The sequence below is a fragment of the Sesamum indicum genome, linkage group LG2 (assembly GCF_026168435.1).
Source record: "Sesamum indicum cultivar Baizhima isolate 11 linkage group LG2, ASM2616843v1, whole genome shotgun sequence".
Lineage (NCBI taxonomy): Eukaryota > Viridiplantae > Streptophyta > Magnoliopsida > Lamiales > Pedaliaceae > Sesamum > Sesamum indicum.
The window spans coordinates 19,256,946-19,279,334 of NC_142658.1; the positions used below are offsets into that span (position 1 = coordinate 19,256,946).

The 22,389-nt window shown below is 32.0% G+C and overlaps 2 protein-coding genes and 1 pseudogene across 2 annotated transcripts; 2 read left to right on the top strand and 1 right to left on the bottom strand.

The window, feature by feature from the left end:
- The first annotated feature begins 12,742 nt into the window (after positions 1-12,742).
- On the top strand, positions 12,743-13,759 carry LOC105156203 (putative calcium-binding protein CML25 pseudogene; annotated as a pseudogene).
- A 2,081-nt stretch (positions 13,760-15,840) lies between these two features.
- LOC105156204 (Rubisco methyltransferase family protein) lies at positions 15,841-20,230 on the top strand. Its single transcript, XM_011072276.3, has 5 exons — positions 15,841-16,331; positions 18,127-18,293; positions 18,616-18,915; positions 19,018-19,281; positions 19,694-20,230. The coding sequence occupies exons 1-5, from the start codon at positions 15,989-15,991 to the stop codon at positions 20,066-20,068; spliced, it is 1,449 nt and encodes a 482-aa protein (XP_011070578.1). The 5' UTR covers positions 15,841-15,988; the 3' UTR covers positions 20,069-20,230.
- A 585-nt stretch (positions 20,231-20,815) lies between these two features.
- Positions 20,816-21,414, bottom strand: LOC105156205 (uncharacterized). Its single transcript, XM_011072277.3, has one exon. The coding sequence runs from the start codon at positions 21,234-21,236 to the stop codon at positions 21,006-21,008; it is 231 nt and encodes a 76-aa protein (XP_011070579.1). The 5' UTR covers positions 21,237-21,414; the 3' UTR covers positions 20,816-21,005.
- Between the last annotated feature and the right edge of the window lie 975 nt (positions 21,415-22,389).

Consider the following 22,389-nt stretch of genomic DNA (forward strand, 5'->3'; position numbering starts at 1 on the left):
GTGTATAAATTAATTAAAATCAAGTGGAAATATAATATTTTATTAAATTGAAAATTCAGAGTTAGGTGCGTGGATTAATTAAATAAATTATAGGGCCACATGATGCAAGTGATGTTCTCATCTTAATTAATTTTGCACCTATCAAAGTTTGGAATTATTATTATTATTATTTGTGAAGTAATTAAGAGGCAGCTTCCAAGTCATGGGGATCATTCAGTCTTAGTCTTATATGATGTGAATTATTATATTCACATCTATTGAAATAGATACCGAATATATATATATAAAGTATTGGTTTTGAATTTAAGAAAAAGTGTAGGTATTAATTTTATATTATTAGATTAAATATATTTTGTACTATGAAAATATATTTATAATCACATTTGCCTTTTTTTTTTTTTTACATTTGCCTCCTTAATATATGGAAGTTAGCGAAAATTCCCTAACAAAAAATTCGGGATCAATAGAACAAATTGTCCTTCCTAAATCTTTTTATTTACCTCCCTAAAATATATTTGTTATAAAAATTTTTTGGGTGATTTTAAACTTTTATTTGAAAATATTCAAGATTCATCGTTTTATTATAAATTATGTAAGATATAATTAATATTTAGAAACTCAATATCTGCAGTAATGTTTTATAGAGTAAATTATTTATTTAAAAATACATATAAATATATACTAATCATGCATGATGTAACCATATATATGATGCACATAATTTTACAAAAATGAATTAAATGTTATATGATATTTTATATTGAATTATTACTTGAATAAAAATATAAAAAAATATATCATATCATTACTCATAAAATTATAAAATATTATGGATTAATTATATAATAACTTTGTATATTTTACATGACATATATATATATAAGCTCAATATAATTTTTAAAAATTGTATTTACAGTATTATCAGTAAAAAGTTACACACACATTTTAAGGGGATTAATAAATAACAAGGGCATTTTTATTCTAAAAATTATGACAACAAATTATCAGAGGAACTCTTGTTACTTTTTATACTTTAGAGCGATAAACGCCACTGTAAATATACTTCAGGAGTAGAAATTAATAAAATGCATTTATCACATATTATTATGCTACTAGTGTTATATGTATACTTTGGCATGTATATTATTATTATTGATATATTTTAAACAGTTATTATTTTATTATATTTCTCAACAAATATATCAAACGTAATTTTTTTTTTAAAAAAAAAGTTTAATCCGAAGAGCAAGAAACTGTAATATTTACAATAACAATCGCCTTGTGATTTCAAACATTATATTAAAGGTGTTTGGTGATATAAAATTATCAGAACTGACTCATATATATATATATATATGGCAAATTGTACAAGAAATTAGAGGGTGATTCATCATCATCATCATTCATGATATTGGGGAACAGGTTCAGATTTTTTAATAAAAAATGACCGGATGATCACTGCTGCTGACTTATTAATATAACTTTAATTATTAATTGTTCAAACCAGACTTAAAATTAATGTGATTAAATTAATAGAAGAACATTCACGAAGAGATCATATACACGTAAGAATTTACGAGTAAATTACATCGATATTGTTTCTATTTATATAAATTTGTATCTTAAATAAAATTATAATTACATGTCTAAAGTTATTTAGATTTAAATATATACGCATTTATATCTTTTATAAAATTATAAATATAATTTTTTTTTTGTAAAATTCTATATACAGTCCAAAGTAGAATGTCGATGTAAGTTCTTAAAAATTGTACTTATAATTAATATTATGAAGAACAAGAGATATTTAAATAATTAGATTTAATTTTAGATAGCATATATTTAATTTACCTTTGATTTAATTGGCTGTTCACCTACTAGATCTTTGTTTCTCCATTAAAAAGTAAGTATTTCTTGTTGTTTTTTTTTTTTTTTATCAATAAGTATTTTTTAATTATGCCTATACAATAAAATCTCATTCATTATTTAAATATCGCTGACCCTGCTCTATTATATGTAAGATAAAAATATTATTTTACAATTATGTAATTTATTATTCTGAATTATGTCACTGATGTTACTAATTATTTGCTGTCTTTAAGAGAAAAAAAAAAAAAAAAAGGTTCTTTAAGGCCCCCTTTAGTCTGTCGTAATGGGATTTCATAATATCTGAAAATGATTGTCAAAAGTTTGATTGGATCCATTAATTATAATATTTGAATAGTAAAACAGATAAATTAAGTGAAAGAATGGATTAATAGTCTTTTTCAAATCATATATATAGAATCACTATAAAAATAATTAATTTTTACTATATTACAAATGACAACGACTTAAAAATTATGATAAATTAATACTATTAATCATAGATAAGTTTTTACCTTATTTAATTAATATTTATCGTGATTGTTAGCCATAGCTAAAACATTTGTTATGATTTTAGCTATGACTAATATTTTGATCTCACTTACTAAAAAAAAAAATTAATGATCGTTATACAATTATAATTAATTTGTATTTATTTTAATTGATCCGAATAGCGAAATATCATATTTCTTCTGGTGCATATATTCATAAATGAATGAAATTCATATTTGAATACTGTCATCCAAAGAAAAGGGATACTATTTATAGATATTAGGGATTATAAAATTAAAAATTAAAAATAGCAAGTACTAAAGTCATAAAAAAAAAAGAAAAAACTATTAATTGTACTTGCCACTTTATTATGATGTCATTTGTGCAGACGAGAATATACGCATCCAAAACCCAACCGAAATACCTAAAATTTAAAAACCGAAAAAATATTAATTTTAATAATTACATATTACTAAGAATAAATTAAAATTTTATAATCTACTAATTAAAACGTAGTGGGCATGGAAAGTGGCATCAAATGATCTCCTCCATTGCAACATTGCAGAAAAATTGAGATGAAAAGAAGACACCCCCCTCACCTGTTGGAAAAGAAAGTTGTCATAAATTCAGTAACGACATTCTTATTTTATTCTTATCTTTTGATATATCTGCAAATGTAATAATAATGAAGGGTTGAAAATGAGAAGCTAGCAAGCACGACTTTGAGGATGTCTTTATCTCTAATTTAATTCTGAGATTCCCTCCTTAGTATAAAAAGGAGGGCAAAGGCATTTTAATTTATCATTTTAACTAAGCCTCTTCTCACTCATCTCTCTCTCGCTCATCATCAACATGATGAAATACTCCAAGCTTTTCACTGTGGCTGCTGTGCTCCTGCTACTGCAGATTCTCCTCATCCATGGTCTTAATTCTCCTCATCCTGTTCCTGCTTTGTTTAATTCGTTGGATTAATTAATTATTTTTCTAGCAATTTAGAGTTATGGCTTAATTATATATATATTTTTTTCAAGAATTATGGGCGATGGGGTTTTTTCGATTATATTATCATCCTCGTCCTTCGGCTCTAGCAGCCACTAAATTGGAACACACTAAAAGAAATATAATATTTAATTATGATTAATTATTATAATTAATAATAAATAATCGTAGTAAATAGTTATTGACCATGTGGTCAGACAACTATTGTTGGTCTTGGTTTTTGCAAGGGCGACTAAAATATTTGATATGGCTAAAAGCCAACGCAAGTGTTTTTACTATAGCTCTTAACTATGGCAAGTGATATTTTCATGATAGAAAAAGTAGTTTTTTGATCCGATTTTATATATTTGTGGTTAATAAAAATTATTTATCACTATTTTTAGCCATAGCAATTATAATATTATAGTCAATGGTAATTTTTTTTCTAGGAACGGAACCAAAAATAAAAGTTTTAAGGGAGCCAAATATTATATTTTTATATTGAGTTCATATGAATTATAACTACATTGTTCGGAGCAAATATATAAAAAAAATTAAAATTTATGTATAATTTCGAAAAAGAACTACAACAGTTGGGGTGTGGGGGTGGTTAATAAATAAAAATAAATAAAATTTATGTTGATGTTTTAGAAAATTACAAATATCCACTTGCGAATTCATTAAATTTAAGTGAAAAATCTTTTATCGCACTTTAATATTATACAACGATATCATATCAATACGCATATATCATGGTTACCCATCATCGCTATATATTAAATTCAACTTAATTTAATTTTTGAAAGAGAGACGTGTCAAACAATTCATAAAAATCTTTCTTTTTTTTTTTTTTCAATATTATTGGATGCAGAAACGGAAGGTAATTCGTCAGCGGATGCAGGGGTGAAGGTGGAGGAGAAGAAATTGTGTACTTACAAGAGCGAGAAGTTCTGGGGAGTATGTCTGAGCGACATAAGCTGCGCTGATGTTTGCAAGCGCGAGGGCTTCGAAGGCGGCGACTGTCAGGGATTCCGCCGTCGTTGCTATTGCTACAACCATTGCAAGTGATCAATTAGTTCAGCACCACATGAGAAGTGCATGCGTGCAATGATTAGTGTCTCTAGCTATCCTTCATATGAATATCATCAGATTCTGTTACATATATATATATGTTTATCACCATGGTTTAATGCCTTAATTTGGACAATCTTGTCTTCTTTCTTTGATCGAACCTTTTATTTCCTCTATATATATACTTTGATATCACTGCCCCCCCCCCCCCCAAAAAAAAAAATAGCTTGTTTGTGACGGAATTTTGGAGCAGATTTTCGACAAAATAATTGTGACGAATTTCTTGATGATCATAAACTCATAAACTTAGTCACAAAATTATTGCAATGAAAAAGTCCACCCATCGCAAACCTTACAACGACCTCCAGAGTTCCGTCCCGACGAAATCAAAAAATGATTTTGCGATGAATAATTGCAAAACATTTTAATTCCATCGTAGAATAATTTGTAACGTACAATACCATTGCACGACAATACACCAGATAAATTTGTGACGACTACATAGCGATAATGCAAATTCGTCACAAAGCACAAATTTTGTTATTTAACTATATATATAAGAACTTCACTAAAAAATATTATATTCCAAAACTACTATGGCATTTTTACTTATAGAGAGATTGATTAGGCCATTTTTAGGAGTTTTTTAGTACTAGGGGTGACTCAAAAAGACAATTGCTTTTTAATCCCACATAAGTTGGCCAAGTTTGATTGTTTTTCCAATCTTATCTTTATATATTTGGAACCGTCTTAATCCAAAGTAGGTTGACCTCTGTGCCAGTAAATATAAGATTGGGTGAGGTATTCAGTTCAATCGTATCTTGTCCAATCCCATAAAATAAGCGAATTCCTTACAATAAAATTCTATTATTATTGTCCTAAATTGACATTTGTCTTTCAATTTTAATTGTTAGGCCAAAGTGAATCTCCCAATCCCACCTCGCATGACCAGATAAGCTATCGACACTTGTTCCGTAATAATGTGGGGATCATAAAAATTGCACGGGCCACACCTCAAAATATACAGTGATTGGAGCGGATTGATCCAATAAAAAAAATAAGTTTATTTTGAATTGTTTTAAAGTATTAATACCAGGGATTAGCCTAGTCCAATGACTTAGGACTGTCTGATCCTGAGTCTGGTCAAGTTTGGGTTAGTGGGGTTGGCCTAATTGGGGCATTTTTGTTTTAATAATGCACAATATGTACATTTCATTTTATTTTTTTTTAAGTTGAGTATACTAGTAGATTTTTAAAACTTTTGAAACTCTAAAATTTAACTTTATTGTTTTTACTTTTCAAATTAGTATTAATGAATAATGTACCAAAAATTTATCTTTATTGTTTTTAATTTTAAATTTATAGAACATTAATTCATTAATACTCTTTATTTACTTTTTAAAGTATATTTGAAGTCTTTTTGGCTTGCCATTATCTAAATTTATTATTTTGTAAGCTTGTTAACTAAATTTTTGTTTAAGTTGTGTAGCTTTGACTGCTCTTTTTTCTAGTTATAATTTTTTTATTTAATTTATTATTTATTTATTTTATAAAATAATAAAAATTTAAGTAATTATTCAAAAGATATTTCAATTTCATAAAAAAGTAAATACAAAACATGCCTGGAATGGGCTTGATCTGGGCCTCAATTGGGTTGGACCATGGGTTGAGCTTAAATTTAAAAATAAACCTATTTGGAGTCTATTTAAAGACTCAAAACTGAACATAAATAATACTAGATAGGTTTTGAGCTGGGCTTCTTCAAGCTGGTCCGTGTCAATTTTGAATCGCCCCGACCCGCTATGCACCTTGGGGCACACCACATGAAAGTAAATTATGTATTAGGTTGGATTGAATGCCCAATTCAAAGATCCAACATATAGAATATCACAATAAGAAAATGATACAATAACTATGAAAAAAATTAAAGCAAAAACCAACATAGAGTCAATTAACAAGTAAATTTGTATTACACATGTACTTTATAGATTGTGGCGTATCCTTGGCCTGTTGAAGGAAACACTACTTGATTCATGATTGTTGTACTATATCTTTTTCTATTTATGAAAAATATATCAACCGAAAAAAAAATAAATTTGTATTGCTAACTAATCTACACTATTAAATATATATTTTAAACAATTTTACTAAATTTGTTAGCTAATAACTTTTCGTTGCTAAATACATTAGCAAGTAAATTTAGAGCATTAAATAATATAAATTAACAATAAGAATTTTACTTACCAATTAACTCGACGTTAATATTTTTTTATTGTTATTGAGTCATTTTCTTGAAGCGATACGATCACTCAAGGGACAACTTGGAGCAACAGTTGGCAGAATTTCAGAAAGAAGCAGCTTTTGTTCTTCTTATCTGTAGAGATCCAAGGTTGATCTCAGAAGTCATGACTTTTCAGGATTTTAATTATCTCTAATTAATTCAATTGGCCTCAATTCTTTTACTCTCCAACAACGTAACTAAGAGCACTGTAATCTATATAACGCATGCTTACATACTCACTCTTTTTCTCAAATTAATAAAACACCTGCTGCTGCAATACTTATAATCAGCCTGCTATCGCACAATCAAGATCATGAAGTATTTAACAGTCGTGATATGTGTTTTCTCGTTTATGCTTCTCCTCATGATCCAGGGTTCGTTCTATACATATAATTTATTTCATTGTGATATTAAAATAAGCAAATTACCTCATATGAAAAAAAAAAATAGTAATTTACCCGTATATTTTTTAAGTAAAGAATTTGCATCCCTGTCTTCATTTTAAAAAATACAAGAGACGAATTATTGTATTTTGAAGAACACAGGTGAGTAAAAAATTGCTATTTTTTTTTTTCATAAGGAGTTAATTTGCTCAATTGCAATATCACGTGGATTGTTTACATTTTCTCTATATATAATTCTCATTTTAGTAAAAATAAACAGGTGTTTGAAGTGATGATTGTGTCATATATGTGTTGTGGATGCAGGAATATGTCCAGGTGCGGCGGCGGAAGGGCTGAGGGTAGAAGAGAAGAAGAAAACATGTCTGTACAAGAGCAAAAAATTCGGCGGAATTTGCATTGCTGGTGCTAAATGTGATAGCGTTTGCAAGCGTGAGGGGTTTCAAGGCGGAAAATGCCGCGGCCTCCGTCGCCGCTGCTATTGCTTTAAACCTTGCTAGCGCTCTCTCTCTCTCTCTCTCTCTATATATATATATATATATATATATTGTGAGGAGGCTGGAGACTTGTTAAGTATCTATTTATGCTATGAATAATTATGAACCTTCATCATGAATTAAAAACTGATTTACGTATTTTGTATGATCTTGTATCTTATTTTAATTATTATATATATACTGTTATAAAAATATTTCTTTAAATATAGAGTAAACTCAATAATATATATCTTCTGATATTTCTCATAATTATAAATACTATTAATTATTTAAAAATTTATAAATATCTCTGAAATTACAAATACTCCTACACTGAGCTTTTACAAAGAATTAGTTATTATTTTAAGGGATATTTTTCAAATATATTTATGTCAATTTTCAGAAGAACCATTATAATTTAAGCTTGAATACATTAATAGAGTCAAGTCCAAAATAGTTGCAATTGACAATAAACACAGGCTGAAAAGAGAAGCCCGCAAGCCTTTATAATATAAAGGCTACAAGCCCAAAATATCCTATCCCACGTCTAAATTTATTTTAGGAGCTTTCCTCAAGCCTAGCCCTTATGATGGCTATTTCTAGTTGTTTCCAAGAAAATGATGAATTACACATGTCCTCTAATTTAACAATTGAAATTGTTCTCTATGTTTCTTTCTTTCCCAACAACTTACTACATACTTTGGGTCATTCGATCCGTTAAATTAGGGAATATCAGCAATTCATTCTTTTTCTAAGTGGAGATAAAATTCCTAAGCATCACCCCTACACCAACTCCCTTTCCGCCTGAGACTGAGAGTTGAGAGTAGAGACACCGAGAAGTTAACTGTCAAACTTCCCCCCCAGAGGGGAGACCATGCCTCACTACTCGGTCTTTCCAGCCTTGGGGAAACCCGCTTCAAGTTAGCAGCAACAGCAAACTCCGACTGAAAACCTCTTGCGAAGAATACCACATCCAACGGAGATTTCTCAGCACCTTCAAAAAGCTTTAGATTCCTATGCCCCCATAATCAAGCATAGATGAAACTTCTCTTCTCCCAGATTTTCAAACAGATATGCCTCGCCCACAATTGCAACAACCTAGCATATCCTATCCTGACGGAACATGGGATGTTAGTAAAGCCCACCACCGCCGGCCAACGCACAATGTAATGCATATCTTCGGCTTCCGCCCCACATAACGGGCAGCCTCAATTAATTTGAACTCCTCTATGTCTAATTAAGGTTGCAAACCACCGGAAGTGCCCCAAACAGAGACCCCACCAGAAATGCTTAATTTTATTCGGGACTGAGGCCCTCCATAAGAATAACCAGCCTAAATCCATTCTGTGAACTTGTTCTCGGCGTGCTAGGAAATAGGCACTCTTGACACTGAACACCCCTCGTGAGTATAGTGCCAAATGACTCTATCCTGATGGGAGAACGAGCCACTGAATTGAGCAAATACTCTCACACACCTTCTTGACAGAATTTCTGCTGCAGCATGCTCACATTCCATCCCGCCTATAAATCAGGTTTGACTTAACCAAACTAATCATAGATTTTTTTGGAACTCCACGCTAATCACATGATAAGTATATTGCACTTACCAATATGATTGCTTCAGATTTGATCGAATCGAATTTGGGCTAGAATTTTCGGTCTTTAATGTGCTAATTTGTTGTAATTACATAACTTAATCTCCAAATTCAATGCCAGCATAATTACCATTAGGTACCACCTGGTCTATAATTATGGGACCAAAATTATAATTTTTTTGATATCTATATGATAGAGATATTTATAGGGATAAATTTTTTATAATTATCTCCCTATAATGTTAAAACTCTATGTGAGTAAAAAGCAAATTTTCTTGATTTTTTGCTTCTAAATGGCAGATTAAAGATCACTGATCATTTTCCTAATCTCCTCGTCCCGCGTCTAATCTCAACCAAATACTCACAGAAAGAACAATACCTGTCCCCGATTAAATGAAGATATCCAGATAATATTGTTGATTCATACTGAGACCTACGTTCTACCATCTAATTAATTAAAATCTCCTCATTAAGAGCGATATACATACATACATACATACATAATTAATTCATCCTGACTAACATATATTTGAAAAAAATTATTATACGTCAATCAATTAATTAAATAAACTGTTTTATAATAAGCATCTTTTTTATAATGCACATTAATCTGATCATTACAAGCACCTGATGGAGCCTGTTATGAGTTCTGTGTCAAGAATTATACTACTGTTGATGCTTCTCCTTATTTCTTCAGCTCGTTTCTCTATCTTCCATCTGCATATTGATATTACATGATTACTATTCCGAGGTTTTTAGTGTCCGTTTTTGTTTCATGATTTTGAATAACTAAAGGCAACTTTTTGGAAAAAATTGGACAATATTTAATCAATTTTGCTCATTTCTAACAAAATTGAACGTGGAATCCGTTGGGGTTCTATCAACTGGTTTAGTTATTAATAAATTGATATTACCACTTGGCCCCAGCGTGGTCAAGCTTAAAGCTGAGTTTTTATGAATAATCTCGAGATCATGAGTTCGTATCCCGCTAAACGTCATCTTTATTTGAGTGTTTGTCTTACTTTATGTGGGTTATTGTAATTTATCTATTATTTTTAGTCATAATAATATATTGATTGAATTGAGCTATTGCGAGATGAGTTCTTACAATTTATTTACCATTATTAGTAAAAAAAATAATTTATATTACCACTAAAAGGTGTTTGTGTAAGCTTATTATAAGCTCTCCAAAAAATCTTACATGGTACTGTAAAGTGTTTGGTAATATTTCTAGAATAAAAACTTATAATATTCAATAATAAGATGTCAGAAGCCTATAAAATCCTTAAATTAAAAAAAAAAAATGAGTTTCCAATGTATATTTTAAATTAATTATAATTTTTTCATAAGTAACAAACTCCATAATTTTATTTTAGGCTAAATTTCATTGAGTGCCTCCTGTAATTTGATAATACGAATATCCCCTTATTGTTTGAGAAATTACTAACACCCATAATAAGTGACGTGACGTCATAATTTTGTAATTTTTGGATAGTAAGGTGACAATATCATCAACTTTATCCTTACTGAAATTTTATTTTTTAAAAATAATTGAAAAATTATGATGTTATTATCGGTCAACAAAATAAGGTTATTATCAGCCAATTGTCGGTCGACGGTCGTTATTATCAGGCTGGATACCAGAGTAACTCCTCAAACAACAAGAGGTATTTGTAATGGTTTAAATCTCATGATCAAAGCTCGATATAATTTATCAAACACTTCAAGAGCTTAAATTATTTTAAATAAATAAAATGTAACATCTTACAAGATGTATGAATTTATACCGTTGTCCGATTTACAACTTTGTTTTAAATTAATTGGTAATATATATATATATATATAATTGATGAAAATTAAATATTAACAGAAATATGTATCAGGAAAGATGAAGGAGAGTCAAAATTGAAGTTATGCAAGGAGAAGAGCCAGACCAAGAGAGGAATCTACTTCAGCAGCAGTTCTTGCACTTCCAGTTGCATTAAGGAGAAAGCCATAAAGGAGAATGCAATGGCTTTCTCCTCCGTCGATGTTATTGTTACAGATTCTGTTAATTCATATATATATATATATATATGTATGTATTCTCATCATTTTGGTATCTTAATAAACTGCCGGAAATGAGAAGTTATTTATGTGAAAACTCATGTGTTATTCAGTCGCCTATTTTACGTTTAATGTAGTATGCGTTTTATTATATTCATTCAATACATTCCATTAATTAATATTTCAATTTTCAAACGTCTCAAAGAAGCAACAAACTGCTACAGAGCTAGCCATACACACACATTCCCCGGACTCAAATTCACTATCAAAATATTTTGAGACCTCAATCTTACCAATCGAGCAAGGCTTCAACGGAGACCTGCTATTTTATATTTCTATATAAATCTTTGAAACTTACATAAAAAAAAAAATATATAGGTGTATTAATTATTGAATTTCAACTTCTTCTGTTTTTTTAAATTTTCTCCACATATTTTTAGTTCAACTTCACCGTATAATCTACGCTGATGTTATTCTAATCATTATTCAGTATACTTCAAATACATCATTTTTCGAAATTCCAATTAAATTAAATTGGTTTTGCTTTTCTATTTATGCCCAATCATTGAAAATTGAAATTAAACGTAATTATATTTTTATTGCTTATTTTAGTATATAAACGAATCCCATAATAAGTGTATTTTTATTCACGGACACCTAAACTCACATTTCCATATATAGTCCCGCTTAAATATGCATCTACCTCTTAAAAAAGTAAACAGTTGGTAACTGCTGCATTCCTCTCTATTAATTTGTTTGCATAAATGGATATATAACTCGAAATTGTTTGCTTGTATATATGGATAATTTCTCTCAACTTTTATTATTCCCATTATTTAATTTAATTACTTCTTAATCTGTTTAGTAATTACGTCCTAATCCTAGCTAGTTGCGAAAGACTTGCTCTACAAAAGGATTTAGCGGTTTTTTGTTATAAATTAATCTTATATTTTATCTTAATAAGATATTTCTACAATTTATAAAATATTACATATGTTTAATTCTAAAAGGAAAATCTTAAAAAGTTAGGGGAAAATACAATTACTGAAAATTATGAGATTTTGTTAATAAGTAATGTAGATTAACAAGAAGAATTTTTTACTTATTGATTAGCTAGACGCTGATTTTAATATTAAATTTTTTTATAACTATTGAGTTATTTTCTTATAAATAAAATTTGTATTATTTCTGAACACCCAATGAGTACGGAACAAAATAATTAAAATAAAAAAGGCTTAATTATTTAACATTGTATATTAATTTTCTTAATAATTACAACATAAACGTCAATACTAGAACCAAATACTTATAAAAAAGGTAGAAATATCTAAAAAAAATAGGTTGTAGTAAAAAAGGAGCACCACAAATAATTAGATTGCAAGAGATTATTTAATAATTAATTAAATCCCAAGAGAATATACATAGAAATTGGTAGCAATTAGAATTAGGAATCCTCTAATTATCTCTCTATCAATTAATTGTTGTTAATTAAGAGTCCTGATTATTGCACAAAGCTCCACATCCATCTCTCATCAACCATAAATCTTCTCTCCTGATTTCCACCCAACATAAACCGCAAAACTTTTACAATCTTTCTTCTTTCCCCTCAAACAAATTAAATCCAATCTTTCTCCCTTTTCTACACCTGATTTCTTGTGTAGAAATTAAGAGACGTAATCATCATGGGATTTAAGGCTTTGTTCAAGAGGAAGAAGAAACAGCGGGACGGCAACGGCGACACCTCGCCCACGACGGCGCCCGTCCAGGCCCCCATGATTAACTCGAGATCCTCGTCTCTAAACGGGCGCAGCCGTCTGGAAGAGGAGCTGGAACAGGTTTTCAAGAAATTCGACGTCAATGGAGACGGGAAGATCTCCGCGTCCGAGCTGGGGTCGATCTTGGGTAGCGTCGGCCAGCCGGCCACGGAGGAGGAGCTCAGAATTATGATCCAGGAGGTGGATGCCGACGGGGACGGGTTCATCGACCTCCAGGAATTCATCGCGCTGAATACCACCGACGTGGGACACGAGGAGGTGATGGAGAATCTCAAGGACGCTTTCAAGGTCTTCGACATCGACAAGAATGGATACATAACCGCCGAGGAATTGCAGGACGTGCTCCAGTCCCTCGGCGAGGAATGCACATTGGCTGAGTGCGAGAAGATGATCAGTGGGGTGGACTCCGATGGGAGCGGGACCATCAATTTCGATGAGTTTAAGGTCATGATGACGAAGGGATTCCGATTCGATACGACGGAGCCGGCCATCTGAGATTCATCGTACGTATATATGGATCAACCCCTCCGATCGATTGCACAGCATTATTCATTCCTCGCAATCTGCATATATTTCTCGTTTTGGTTGTGTTGTGTTCATATTTGTTTCTGTCAGGACGTTGAGTTATTATTTTTTTTTTTTTCTTTTTCGTTCTCCATTCAGCTGTTTAATTTAATCTTGTGGGACAAAAAAAAGTATTGTGTTTTTTTTTTCTTTCAATATCACTGTCTTTATTGGTTGAATTTGTTTGTGTTTTGTTAATTGATAAGGCGTTTCTTCTGCACCTCATGGTAATTTTATTTAAGGAGTTGGGTTTACAATTATTTTCATATTTGATAAATTTCGGCACAAATTAGATTTGGTCGAACCCGACCAGTGATACAGTAAGTCGATATATTCATCATGCGATCAGTCATCGCAGTAATTGGATTCCTTTCTGCTTTAGCCAACTCCGATTTAGACTAAAATTTTTAGCACGGGTCCTACTTTTTGACCCTTTATTTTAAGTTGATGTTTTGTTATTCTCATATTTCAACTCATACATTACTGGTATTGTGTCATGAGGGGCCAGCCATCGAGTTTGATTAGATTTGAATAAATGGTAAAATTATATTTTTTATCCTGAAACTTTAGGTTATTAGCACTTTTGATTCTATAACTTACTCTTTTAGTCTTTTTTTTTTTATGAATTTAGTCCTAAACACCTGAAATTTGAGTTTTTTTCTCGATAAATTTAGTCATGTATTGACAATTTCGATCTTAACAACCAATAGTTATAAGACAAAAAACGAAGTCTATGAAAGTGTGAAGAAGACCAAAATTATCAACATAGGACTAAATTTATAAAAAGAAAAAAAAGAATCAAATGTGAGAAGTTCAGGACCAAATTCATCATAAAAAGGACTGAACATAGAAATTAAGTTATAGGACCAAAAGTACTAACGATTTAGGACAAAAAATTTAATTTTGCTTGAACAAATTATATGACAAGAATAATATATATATATATATATATATATCGTGATTGATGTATAATTTTAAATAAAATAATCAATTATATAGCAAATGTATCACACTCGTTGTATTATCAATTTGATTGGACTGATTCTAATTTGATTTAGAATTTTTGGTTATTTAGAATACCAACTTGATGTAAATGAGACCTCATTTACCTTCCAGTTTCCTCTCAGAATTACTCAACTCCAAGCAATACATGGATAATATGAAATCTTTTTTATATAAGCAATGGCAACATAAGACTTGAGTTCTTTTACTTTGTTTTCTTGTACTTCTTTTGGCTTTGTTTATCATTAATTTCGTCTTACAATTGCAAAGGTTGCTGCAGGTAAAACTTCCTTTGATATAGAGTAAAAATTTTGTTTTGATGAAGCTTTTGACATTGTAGCCAACTTCTTGCTGTACCACTGATGAGGAGGTTTGATCGAATCAAATTAATTATTAATTTTATTTAAATCGTCCATCGATTATATATTTTATATTTATTATGTAATTAATTCAAGTCTGACCACATTTTATGATCATGCAATTAGACTATTAAGTTAAATTACACTCTAAAGTTATGGTTTCAAACCCCACCAACGTGTGAGATGTTACTTTACTTTAATAATATGTGTCGTTCTACTTTAATAATAATTGTTGATTAGATATAGTTATTTGACATTGATAATTATTATATGATTGTTATAGTTTCCGGTTGTTGTTCGATACATTTATTTGATATTAATGATTATTGTAATCGATTTACAAACCTTTTTTTTTTTTTTTTTACATTTTGTTTTCATGCATATTTTGACATTGTGACGACACCACATTAATTGACTTTGCAGTGATTTAATCAGACCCGTATCTCAATTCATTCAAAAAATGTTTGTAAATGCTTAAAAAAGTATTTATTGTTGAAAAAAAATTAAAAATAATATTCTTTATTTACAGCTTATGCTTTTTAAGTTTAAATTAAATTGATTTAAACTAAGTAGCATCCTACTGATTTTTGCAATGTATTGACAAACATGTGAATATTAAATTATTTTTTTACAAATATTCCAATTTAACCTTTTTGTTTCACTTTTATTTTCAAATACTTTTTTGAACTTATAACTTTCTTTACATAACTTATTCTCACCAAAAAAGAGAATTCATCGCAAACTTCCACCAAATAATATGCAGTTTGACCCCTCCGAAGCTATTACAAGCACAGTGCCAAATATTTCTTGCCCCCATCATGCGAGAAAATTCATTTTCGAATAGTATATATTTCTAAAATTATCAAGATTTATTTTTTTTTGAAAAAAAGTAAAAAGAGGAAATAAAAAGATCTCCCTGAAATTTTTTTAGTAAAATTGATAAGGTTGAAGATGAAAAAATAGTATGAGTAGAGCAAATCGACCGATTTCGAACCCGCCCGAACGCTATAACATGACCCGACCAATGAGATCTTAACCCATGAGAGTTTTTAGCCTTTGGCAAATACGGGCAGAATACAAGAATGTCGAGCAAGATGATGTTAATGGCGACCTCACTGACCCACGCTAGGCCGCTAGCTTACGCCGCCGCCTCGGCCTGCCTCTACCCTGCGCGGCTGGTTCCTCAGCCGCCGGACATCATAAAGTGGGTCCGTAGAGAAGGTGGATTTGTGCACCAGTCCATCAAGATAGCATATTTGGAGGAGGAAAAACCCAATGGGCTCGGGCTTGGCCTCGGGCTTGTGGCTTCGGAGGAAATCCCTAAAGGGTCCGACCTCATTATCCTCCCCCAACACATTCCTCTCAGGTTCGATGCCAAAGATGGGGAGCCCTCTGCTTTGATTGATTTAGCTCGACATATTCCGGGTATGTATTTTCCCGTTTAGAGCATTGTTCTGATCATTTTTCTTTTCTTTTTAATTTCTATTGAATAATCTATGGTGGGTTTAAGGCCTTTCTTTGTGGGTGTTTTTTTCTCTTCTTTTTTACTATTTCCCATTTGGGTAATTTTGTTTGGCATAGTATGTGGAAGTTTCTTTTTCTGGAATTTGTTCAGCATGATTTTGTGTTTGATAGAATTATCTTTAAGGTTTATTGTAAAACTTACTGAAAGATGGCAACGGCTTTATCAGCTGTTTGATTTGCTTTAGCTATGATTTCATGTTCTTGCTAGGTGCATTTTCAGTTTCTAACGAGCTTGTTTATCTTCCGTTTATATTATGAGAGTGTGAGGCGCTAAATATTGATTCCTAACACTATGATCTCCATTTATAAAATTCCGTTTGGTCGGACAATATGATATCATTGTGTCTTTCATCGATTACTATTGTTTTTCTAATTCAAGGCTTGGATTCAATGAGTTCTTTCCTGAAAAATTCATGCTTAGTTTGAAAGTTAAAATGATTCGGAGGCAAGACCTAATGATATTAAAGTTCGAAATGTTAGCCTCTAATAGAAACAAGTATAATCCAGAATTATTTCGTCAGCTGTTAACAAGTTTTAAAAGCAAACATTATGTAGAATTCCATGTCAACAGGCATGAGAAGTTTGGAATAAAGACTAATGAATTGGTTATATGTGTATTTGTAAGTAGTATTGCTTGTAGGATCACAGTTATACAATGTGTCTATTCATGCAGTACAGATAGCGTGTAAGTTACCTCAGCTTACTTTTCTCATGTCTCCTTTTGGAAGAATTCAAGTGTTAAGCTTTGTCTCAACCTTGGTTCAGTTTGGTTTAATGTTGTCTGGCTGAGTTAGCTAACTTGAGCTTGTGACAATTATACCAGAGTCCGAGTTACATGCTATAGTTTGGATGTAGCAGGTAGGATAAGCTATTGTGAGGCATAACTTTTGGGTTGGGCAATTCCACTTCGAAAAGAAATTAATGTTATAAAGTACGACCCATCACATAGTCTTCCCAATTTTATCAGCTTCATCGAAGTTTTTACTGTTCTGATTGTGACTTTGTTTTATTTAGATTTTTCTTCCATCATATCACAACTTTTTCATAATGAGTTTCACTTCTTCTGGATGACTTCAGATCAGCAATTAGGACATTAATCCTATCTTACCTTCTATTTGATGTACCTCCATTAGTCGATGAGTCAATGGGTAATATTCTGGAAAATAAAATGAAACAAGATCTGTATTAAATATATCATCTAGGAAAGAATATGTTGTTTCTTTATAGTCCAACCTGGATATGTTTAGATAAGTCTAGATTAATTACAGATATATGATATATACATTCAGAAAACACACACACAGAAAACTGCATCCGCGTGTGTTTAGAACTACATTAAGGTATTTCCTTGTGTTTCTTTATAAAGCAAGAGGCCATAATATTGTGCCATAATGCAAAATAGATGAAGATTTCACTGAAATAAAAAGTTCTGAAGTAAATCCTTAGTCTACGTGTGGTCTGTAGATTGAATTATTTGATAACTCAAGTTCATTGGTGACATTACGCAATAGAGCTCTGAGTCAAAGTCAAAGAAAATCAGCAACTGAAAGATTAGTGTTGCCATTTCTCTGCTGTTCTTTTCTGGAATAGAATTTGAAGTTGTGCATCGATAAATAGTTTGGTAACTCTGTTTTTTAAATACTAGGCTATTGAATTTTGTATAAGGAGTAAATTGGACATTTGGAGCATTTGACAGAGGAACTGTGGGCAATGAAATTGGGTCTGAAGCTTCTGCAAGAAAGAGCGAGAAAAGGTTCCTTCTGGTGGCCCTACATCAGCAATCTTCCTGAAACTTATAGTGTGCCCATTTTCTTCCCTGGCGAGGATATCAAGAATTTACAGTATGCTCCTCTTCTTCATCAGGTATATCTATACTTGATGCAACTTTGGTTCTGAATTGGATGACCATCAAAGCTGCTATACTATTTGAAAATGTCAACGTCCAGGTCAGCCTGACGTAAATGTTATAAGATACTTAAAAAAGTATGTTTGTGACTCCCAGGCCTTGTTACAGGCTTTGTACGTTTTGCACTTCTCAGTATAATATCAACCTGATGCTTTCAGGAGAGTCTTTTCGGCAATGCTTGTTCTACTTTTGGAAGCATATATTAAGAGTCCATAATCGTGAAATGTGTTTGAGGTGATGAGAGGAGATACTCATCTATTCTTCACTCTTTTTCACCAGGTAAACAAGAGATGCCGTTTTCTTCTTGACTTTGAGAAATTAGTGAAGAACAAACTTGGAAATGTCAAACTGGACGACCACCCTTTTGGAGGCCAAGATATAGATGCATCATCACTTGGATGGGCAATGTCAGCTGTTTCATCTCGAGCATTCCGTTTATATGGCAGTAGACAACCAGATGGGACCCACGTTGATACTCCCATGTTGCTTCCACTAATAGACATGTGCAACCACAGTTTCATGCCAAATGCTGAAATTGTACAAGAAAAGGAAGCAAACAATGAGAGCATGCTTGTAAAGGTATGTTCTATTTTTTATTCTTCCACAAAATTAACCATGCGACAGGCATGTCTGGCTATTGTGAGTTAAGAGCATTGTTAATATTTGTGCTATGTTTATCAGGTCATTGCTGGAAAGCAGATCAAACAAGACGATCCATTAGAACTTAATTATGGCTGTTTAAATAACGATCTTTTCCTTCTAGATTATGGATTCGTCATTCCATCAAACCCATATGATTGCATTGAACTGAAATATGACCCAGCTCTTCTGGATGCTGCAAGCATGGCTGCTGGGGTTTCATCCCCCAACTTCTCTTCACCATCACCATGGCAGCAAAGAATTCTGCTCCAGTTAAATCTGGACGGTGAAAATTCTGATCTTAAGGTATATGATTGCTATCTTCAGTGTCTGTTTTTGTGAACCAAGTAGTTGAAGGAAAATCGTGCGCGTCATTCCTCTCATTATTAGCAAAACACCTCTTTGTTTCTCAATCTCATTCACAAAATCCTATGACGTTGAAACACCATTATATAATAAAGATTTCTTATGAATCAAATGACGACCATTGCATCTACAAAATCCTGCAACTGAGAAAAATAAGTATCGTATAACTGAAATTTCTTTTACATCAAATGTGATGCTAGCGGATCTATAAAATATTCTTGATTCTTGTCACAAACCTGGGTATCAATTTATGACCCTCGTTTTATCTAGGTAAACAAATGCTGTAATTGTTTCCAAAGCTGTGCAGTATCATATAATTTTTTTCAACTAATTTCTTTCTTGTTCATGAAAGGTAAGGATTGGAGGATCAGAGTTAGTAGAGGACCGGCTCTTGGCTGCCTTACGAGTTCTCCTATCCAATGACAGAGAAGCAGTAGAAAAGCAGGATTTAGCTACAATTAAATCGATTAACTCAGAGGCTCCTCTTGGAACATCAAACGAGGCGGCTACTTTCCGCACCATGATTGCTCTCTGTGTGATTGCGCTCGGGCACTTCCCAACAAAAATCATGGAAGATGAATCCACATTAAAGGAGAAAGTCTCTACAACAACTGAGTTAGCTGTCCGATACAGGGTCCAGAAGAAGTCTGTCATTATTGATGCCATGAGGGATCTTATAAGGAGAGTGAAGTTACTTTCGTCGAAGGAATCCATCACTTCCCAATAATTATGTGCTCAAACAGTCACTAGAAGAGGCATTTTTGTGTTGCCTCCTTCGTGATAACCTATGGATGTTTTCATGCATTTCATCTCATTGTAAAAGTTCTCCGTTACGATTTTTGTTCTGAATCTGAAATATGATGGAAATATAGAGTTTGTTCTCCAGTTACCTGCATGTTGATGCTCAATTTCTCTGTAACTTGCATTGAACAGAACCTTTTTGCTCAATAATTCATCATGGCATCAGAGTTCGCATTGCAACTCTATTGTATTTGCTTCTAGAAGCATGCAAAGAAATGGCCTTTTCATGTGTATCTATCTGATAATTTCCTGTTGTTCATGCATAGTTATAAATACCAAATCATATGCTGTAATCGTATTTAATGTGAATGAAGTCATGCCTTTACGTAATCGTGTCCCGCGGATAACATCCTATTTCTCTCCGAAATACAAAGTTGAAGTGAATTCTATACGTATAACATGTATATATATGAAGTGGAATACAAGCCCGATCTTGGAAGAGAACACGGCTGTCGGTTTCATACTACCCTTATACAAAATCGAGAAAAGCAAGAGAAACAAAAAATTCTAGCCTAGATCTGATCTACGTTCCAGCGATAGGCAAAAAATAAAAAAATTAAGAAAAAGGAAGAAACAATTACTTCCTATATCTTCCTGGTCCTGGAGTTTTAATTGATCCGAACCTTTGAAATCAGTGTCTACGCAACAAAAAGAAATGAAAAAACAACAAAACTAATCAAGAAGAGAAAACAGAAGGTCCTCTTCATATAACTAATAAACTATACATCAAATATGTACATCTGAAGACAGAAAAAGAGAAACAAGAAAACTCCCTCATGCCGGAGCAGACATGCCATAAACCTAACCCATCCATATAGATAGAAGATTATCATCCATACCTACATCTATATATATAATTATAGCTAGTTCCCAACAGATATCGGCCTCTCGGCCAAACCTAACGGCGACCGGGACCGGTGGTGCTGGCGGGTGATCTCGCGGAGGGCCGGCCTCGTCTCGGGCTGCTGCAGCACCTTCTTCTCCATCTCTTGCTTTATTTTCCTGACTTGGCTATGAACACCAACCCCCTTATACGAATCATGGTCGTGATTGTTATAGTCCTCGATGATTTGTTTCTGCTCCATAGTAGGCATACTTGATCAAGAAAATCACACACACCTCACACCCCTAACAAAGAAGTATGAATTTATTCCAAACTCACAAAGACTTGTTGTTAGGCCTATTTGGATGAACTTATATAGATGAAAACTGGGGACATGAAATGTTGATGATAGTGGTGGGAATAAGTAGGAGAGACAGCAATAACTACTCAAACCCTGAATTAATAAGATTTCATCATTTTGGAGTGGAATTCAATTTTTATTTATTTGCCATAAATACCCTTTTACTTGATCAAAACAATTGCTGAAATTATGGTTTCGTGTGGAGGTCTTTTCTTTTTCTTTTTTCTTTTCTTTTCTTTTTTGGTGTGTGTGGGGGAAGAAGATCTTTTGTGATCATGGGTTTGACTCGAGATCTTGGTGATCACGTTTGACCAGGAAGGGGGTTGGGGGGGAGGGTAAGGGGTACGTGGATGGAGGGTATTGGTTGTTGAGTTTGATGTTGAATTCTTGGTTGTACATAGAAAATGTGGCGAATGTCAAAAGCAGATGGCGGACGGCCCGTCTTCCACTCTCCACGATTCTATTCTTTGATTTTGACTTGTCCGCTTCAGTTTCCTATCAATATGGCAATTGCCAATGCTCATCTACTGTTGTTTTCCCGTGTTATAAATGGAGGATTTTTATATTTTTGTTTCGATAATTATAATAGGCTCTCGTGTGATTTGTTATGATTATAATTATTTTATTATTGTTCAAAAATTACAAATACCCTTTTGGTATTAATAATCGTTTAGTCATATTCCTCGTAACAGTTTTTATAGGGAGTATATGTTGAACGATCGTTAATTTTAATAAAAAATATTAATAATTTTTCGAACAATGATGACGTGTTAATAATTATGACAAATCTCAGAGGGGTCAGCTGTAAATTACCTTTTCTTTTATTCTTTCATTTTGAAAAAAAAAAAAAAGTTTTTGATATGTTATTGTGGAACTACCGTCTTATCTAGAAATTTAAATTGTTAGAGAGAAAAATCACGTTAAATTTTTGTTTTCTAACGAGTGGCAATGAAACTCGAACCCATGACGTCTTTTGTTTTATTTGGTTATGATATTATGTTAAACGAATATTTCATTAAAAATTTAAACTATATTAAAGAAGGAAGAGAATCGATTAATACTA

Excerpts from the sequence above, each read along its gene's own strand:
- LOC105156205 (XM_011072277.3), bottom strand. The coding sequence starts at position 21,236 with ATGCCTACTATGGAGCAGAAACAAATCATCGAGGACTATAACAATCAC.
- LOC105156204 (XM_011072276.3), top strand. The coding sequence starts at position 15,989 with ATGTCGAGCAAGATGATGTTAATGGCGACCTCACTGACCCACGCTAGG. Across the intron at positions 16,332-18,126 it reads TTTAGCTCGACATATTCCGG|AGGAACTGTGGGCAATGAAA; the intron begins GTATGTATTTTC and ends AGCATTTGACAG. Across the intron at positions 18,916-19,017 it reads ATGAGAGCATGCTTGTAAAG|GTCATTGCTGGAAAGCAGAT; the intron begins GTATGTTCTATT and ends TATGTTTATCAG.